This window comes from Melanaphis sacchari, unplaced genomic scaffold (genome assembly GCF_002803265.2).
Source record: "Melanaphis sacchari strain LSU unplaced genomic scaffold, SCAv2.0 Contig50_pilon_pilon, whole genome shotgun sequence".
NCBI classification, from domain to species: domain Eukaryota; kingdom Metazoa; phylum Arthropoda; class Insecta; order Hemiptera; family Aphididae; genus Melanaphis; species Melanaphis sacchari.
The window spans coordinates 2,117,732-2,123,731 of record NW_020271344.1 but is presented as its reverse complement, the minus strand read 5'-3'; the positions used below and the strand labels follow the sequence as shown (position 1 = coordinate 2,123,731).

The 6,000-nt window shown below is 26.8% G+C and overlaps 1 protein-coding gene across 1 annotated transcript; it reads right to left on the bottom strand.

Moving 5' to 3' along the window:
* Positions 1-1,442: 1,442 nt before the first annotated feature.
* On the bottom strand, positions 1,443-2,630 carry LOC112599354 (serine/arginine-rich splicing factor 8-like). Its single transcript, XM_025346227.1, has 2 exons — positions 2,523-2,630; positions 1,443-1,967 (listed from the first exon to the last, which is right to left on the bottom strand). The coding sequence occupies exons 1-2, from the start codon at positions 2,532-2,534 to the stop codon at positions 1,611-1,613; spliced, it is 369 nt and encodes a 122-aa protein (XP_025202012.1). The 5' UTR covers positions 2,535-2,630; the 3' UTR covers positions 1,443-1,610.
* Between the last annotated feature and the right edge of the window lie 3,370 nt (positions 2,631-6,000).

Genomic DNA, 6,000 nt, shown 5'->3' with positions numbered 1-6,000 from the left:
CAATGTGTAATAAAATATTATTCATTCCTGGCCGATATAATTGTTTAAATGAATTCAATATATTGATAACAAATTGTTATATTGTTAAACAAAAAAAATATATAATTAAAATAATCAGTTTATATGTTTATATAATATAATATAGGTAACATACTATCAAGATTCATTTCTTAGTAATCGTTTAAAAGTACAATGTTTTGTTGTTTTAAAAACAATTTTTGATTGTTATGAGGTATCTCATATTGTTCCAAAATTGGTCTTAGAAAACCGAGGATTCAGGCCATGGCCTTTGCTTTACTTATGAATATATAATCTATTATGAATATCAAAATTAATTAATTTAATATAATAATATACTAAGAATAGAAACGTATATAATAAATACCTATAAGTGTAATAAATATATCTAGCTATAGGTTGAGAACTTAAAGTGCTTTGAAAACCCCACTGTGAAATAAACTCAATAAAACCATAGACTTTTTTAGTAAAACAGTAATAGGTGCAGTTTACCTACATTTATACGCTCTCAAATATTGGAGCACGTCAAAAACACACACACGAATCTCGTTCATCATTCAGTCCGTATATTGTCTTGGAAATGTCTGTTGCATCACGTGCCACACGCGTAGACCACTGTGGCGCTGTATGCCCGAAATTGGAATGACTCGACCTGTTACGGTTCTTTTATTTGTATAATATATGTATTAAAGTCTTCCTGTGGTTTAATCAGATGATTTATATGCAATTTTGTTTCTTAATAGTCTGTGCGACCTTGCTAATAAAAGTGATAACAATATCAATAACGTTGTTGGTTATTGTAATACGTTTGCAATAGGTATAACACCTCTCTTTCACGTGATCTATTTGGTTTAAACATTAACGCAACTCGCGTTAATATTACATAGGTACGTGTACATGAAACATAATAATTCAAATTTCTAACAGTTTACGATGTTCGATTGTTCGTTATCAGTTATCACTTCATCTGTTATGTAAATAAAATAAAAACGTATTTACGTGGGACGTTCGTCCAATTACACGGGAAAATCATAAATACGCCTCTTCGGATTAAGATTTATGTAACGTAGAATGCAATGTAATAGGTATATCTACTCGTTTATAGCTAAGCCAACTTTTTTTATAACCCGGGTATAGTTTTTACTATTATACCCGTAATATTTATCTATTAAGGTGTACAATTTTGACCTACATGATCACCGTACACACACAAATTACATTCACATCTGTCATCTGCAGCATCGACTTATCATACCAATATACCATGATATAAACGTTCAAAGATTGTTCAACAAAAGTAGTATTCAAAATATTGAAATAAAAAATTATTTAATATGTAAAAGAAAATATATTTATTAATAATATTAATATTATATTCGTCGAAAATCTTATGAAAATTCACAATAAATAAAATATATAAAACCATAGATATTGCTACAATATTTTACTTATATTATAGAAGGATCGTTGATGCATAGCTGTACCTATATTATACACGTTTCTTGCCATGGTAACTCTGGTATTGGTTTAATGCTCGCACATGGTGATGCTGGTGTAGCGGCAGAACCATCGCGCCGATGCTATGTCTTCACTCATGGGTAATAAGCGTACGGTGAAGCGAAAGTCTTGGAAACGTACGGGTAAGTAGCGTAAGACGACACGGCGCCGTACGGGTGATGAGAAGCGACGTACCGCGCGGCGGCGTACGGGGAAGCTACATAGGGCGATGCCACGTACGGCGAAGCAACGTACGGCGAGGCTAAGTATGGTGAGGCCACGTATGGCGATGCGGCGTACGGGGCGGCCAGGTAAGGCGAAGCGTGCAGACCACGTTTGTTGCGGTCTCCGGCGGCGGCAGGGGCGGCTGATTGAGACGACTGTTTTGCTGACTGTTCGGCGGCGTAGGCAGAGACGAAGCACATGACGACGGCGAGTAGAGCGAAAGATACCTGTGGAATCACAAAGAATTAGATGCAATTCTGACACGTTTTCAAATCCGTAAAATCGTAAATTATGTCATTGCAACAAAGTTCCAGCTCATTAACGTGCGTCACTAAAAAATAAACGTGTCTCGTCCAAACAGGATTTATTAATTATAGATGACGCATCGAAGAAGTTTTTATGACGTAAATTTGGACATACCATTGGTCGATTAGCGATTTTGACACGGCAAACAACATTTTTAATAAGAAATTTGTATAGGCATCATGTTATTACGATATGATGATAGTCAAAATTCGGATTAAATCAAAAAGGTTGAAATCAGTTTCATGCGTGCTTATAAAAACTAAATTTCTGTATATTATATTTTTTAATTTATACTTATAGTTTGATTTTTTACAATTTAACTTAAAAACAATCATTACATGTTTTTTTTCATGGTTTAATAAGATTTTTCACCAGTATTTACTTCAAAACATTTATTTTACTCTAAAACATGCATTTTATTTTTCGAATATAATATAATCTACCTACTTAACGAATACTTGTAAATTAACACTTACTTGGAATTTCATTTTGATTATGTTCGTTGTTAGTTGATTGCTGTTTAGTTGTATGACTTGAGAAGCTTGTGTATCTGCTAGAGAAAAATGATGAACTGATTAACTTAAGTCCAATCAGTCGTTTTATATAGTAAAATTCGACCATGTAACGCCCAATTGTCATTCAGAGTACAATATTCCTCGTCCTAGTTACCACACATCAGTTTTGATGCCAATAAATAACAATTGAATTATAATGTTTTTATACAGTAGGTAGCACAATCGGTTTTTTTATATCTCTTTTAAAATCACCACCCTTTTCAATATATACTTACTTACCAGGTATAATTGACAAATAGTATCCTTAAGTATCCTTGACGACGAAGAGGGTTTTGTAATTCTATATATGGATGACCCTATGTCTATACATCATCGTTTATTGAAAATTTTTATTTATTATTTGAATGAATTATGCATATATTATGACAATACACATATTATCAATGTAAGAAATAAATTGTATACAGGCCTTGATCATAATATTACAGTTGACCTCAGTACTAGATTTTATTCGGTTGTCGGAAACTAAACCAACTACGGCCTACGAAGACATGCGAGACGAATGTAAATCATCAAATCAAAAATAAGTTCCTACAATATATTATAAAAAATTAATCATTTCTAAAAAAAATTCTAATATACACTGAAATTTAAGTATAATATACTCCTTATCAACAATCCAAGTAACGAAAATAAATACAAACAAATTAGTGCTTAATATAATTTAACTTAGGCCTCTATTTAAGTGGTCTAATTATAGCATGTGTAAATTATTTTTATTATTTTAAATTATTGAATTGGTAGTTAAATTAATATTAATACCTATTGATAATATTATAGTTGAACATCAATTATTTTAGTTATTATATATTACCTGTTTACCTATTGTTGAATTTAAATTTACATAATTTAATTTGTTTTAAATATTCATTAAATAGATGAAATTGTATTTTATAAATATACAATAAACATGTAAATTATGGACCTACATATTATTAGAGTTATTATACTTTAGGCTTATTAGACAATAACACACACAAACATTATTTTCAATTAAAGAAAATACTAATTTTATTGGAAATGATTGTTTTCCTATTGAAAGTTTACTACATTTTGTTAATAAATATTTCATATGATGTTTACATTTATTCAGATATTCCCACATTAGTCTCGTTAAATATTAATTCATATTTCCACTAATTAGTGAATTTACTATGACGTTTTCATGTGCCTATAATATCTTATATACTTGAATTAAATAAATGTTTTTACAATAATTTTTGTTAACATAAATTAAATAATTAAAACTTTACTGTTACAAATTACAGTTTTTTTTAATTCGCGTTTTGTAACAAAAAAATTTAAAAAATATTGAAATCAGTGAAGTAGGTAACCATATACGATATACCTGAAAATGTAAAAATAATGTACTTGTTTTGTCTTGATTATAACTTGTAACTTAAATTATATTAGTACTTATTGTCTTGATTTTTATTAATTATTATATTTATTATTTAAACTAAAAATTTAACTAACTCTGAAACATTATATATATGTTATACATTAGTACACTTACTCCTAATAACATAAAAATATGTAAATTAAGACTTTAGACATATCATACTTTTTATACTAACTATATTGACGCCAGACGAAAACACATACGATACTAACAAACGAATTGACAACAATTAACCGTGTCCGACGTATTCCTTATAGATTAACTATATTTTTCACAATACATAAATAATTGGGAAAATAAATGGTAGATAGATTATATAATTATTTATATTAAATAATTTTAATCTATTTTTTTCAATTTCTAGAAAATTAATATAAAATATTGTATAATACTTTTAAAATATTATTCTCTATATAACAAAATATGCAAAGTAAAAATTATTGCTTTTATACTTCTAGACTCTAGTACTAAGAAACAAAGTTCTATATTACTTAGCTATGTTTTGAATGATTATTGAAAAACATTCAAAATCCTTTAATTTCTTAACCTCGTAGTAATTACCATATAAATATTATTATGATATACCTAGTAAACATTTATAGGTAGTATAGATTATTTTTCTTCTTATTTGTTCTTATATTTTTATGAAGAAAACATTTAGTTATAAGTTTTCAACATTGATTAACGTTGTTTTTGCATATTCTACAATATTAATATATATATATATATACATATATAAATTAACAAATATCCTAAATTAAAATCATAATTGTGTTATATTTGTAGTATATTTAAATAATTCAGTATTATAATTAATTATACTCAGGTTGAAGAAATTAATTTTAATTGATATCAAAAATCATGATTAAATTATCCAACTAAATTTTAAAATCAATTAAATATTGGTAGAGTGAAAATTAAAATGCTTCTTATATTTTTAAATAATATTTATTTTTTATTTAAACATACTATTTATTTATTACAATATTTTAACAAAAAAAAAACTAAATTCAATGACCCCGCTAACAAAGCGACCAACATATTTAATTTATCTACACACCAGTGCATACTTTAAACAGTGCTTCTGTTGTTACTGTTTAGTTAATAATATGTCCTTCAATATTATTAATTTACTATTTACTATTTTTTTCACTTTGAAACATTATGCCTAATATATTTTGTATTTTTAAGTTAATAAAATTAACCTTAATATGCTTATATGATAACTATACACAACCAACGTATTCCATTTTAAAAATGAAAAAAAGAGAACAATTAAAATTTAAAATTATATAATTCAACAATAAGCCAAGGATTAAAAATATAGACAACATATGGATAGATAGACTAGAGCTAACTTAATCAATTAAATAAATATACCTAATAGAACTAAATGAAATTTTGTCAGCAAATCTATTTTTGATTTTTAATATCTATAAACAAAGTGTGCACAAAATTTGAATTATAATGTATTTCATATGTATAATTAAAGACTTAAATATACTTTTGTAAAATAGATTCTTCTAAAAAAATGTATTATAAAATTTAGAATAACTAATAAGCATAGAGAACTTGTAATACAAGAATGTAACTCATAGTGGTGTGGGCACGTGGCGATGGTATGATCAAAAGGGATATTCGCTTATGTTCTAAGTTATATTATACGCACATAAAAGCTTAAAAGTTTAAATGGTAATTTTTAAATTCATAATTTTATAAAAAATCATAACAGAGATGTTCTCAGCTATTAATCTGACAAAATAATAATTGAATAAACTAGAAACTCGCTTCACTGTATTCTGTTGTTCCTATAGCAGATTACCTCGTCATTAAATAATTATAACTGTATAGATGTTTTGTAAATTAGTTAAATTGAAAAAAAAACTTGTAGTAAATGCAATTGTAGAATAAATAATTTAAATAATACTTAATTTTTTATTTTTAAATGATTATTGTATATAAAAAAAATTATTTTTT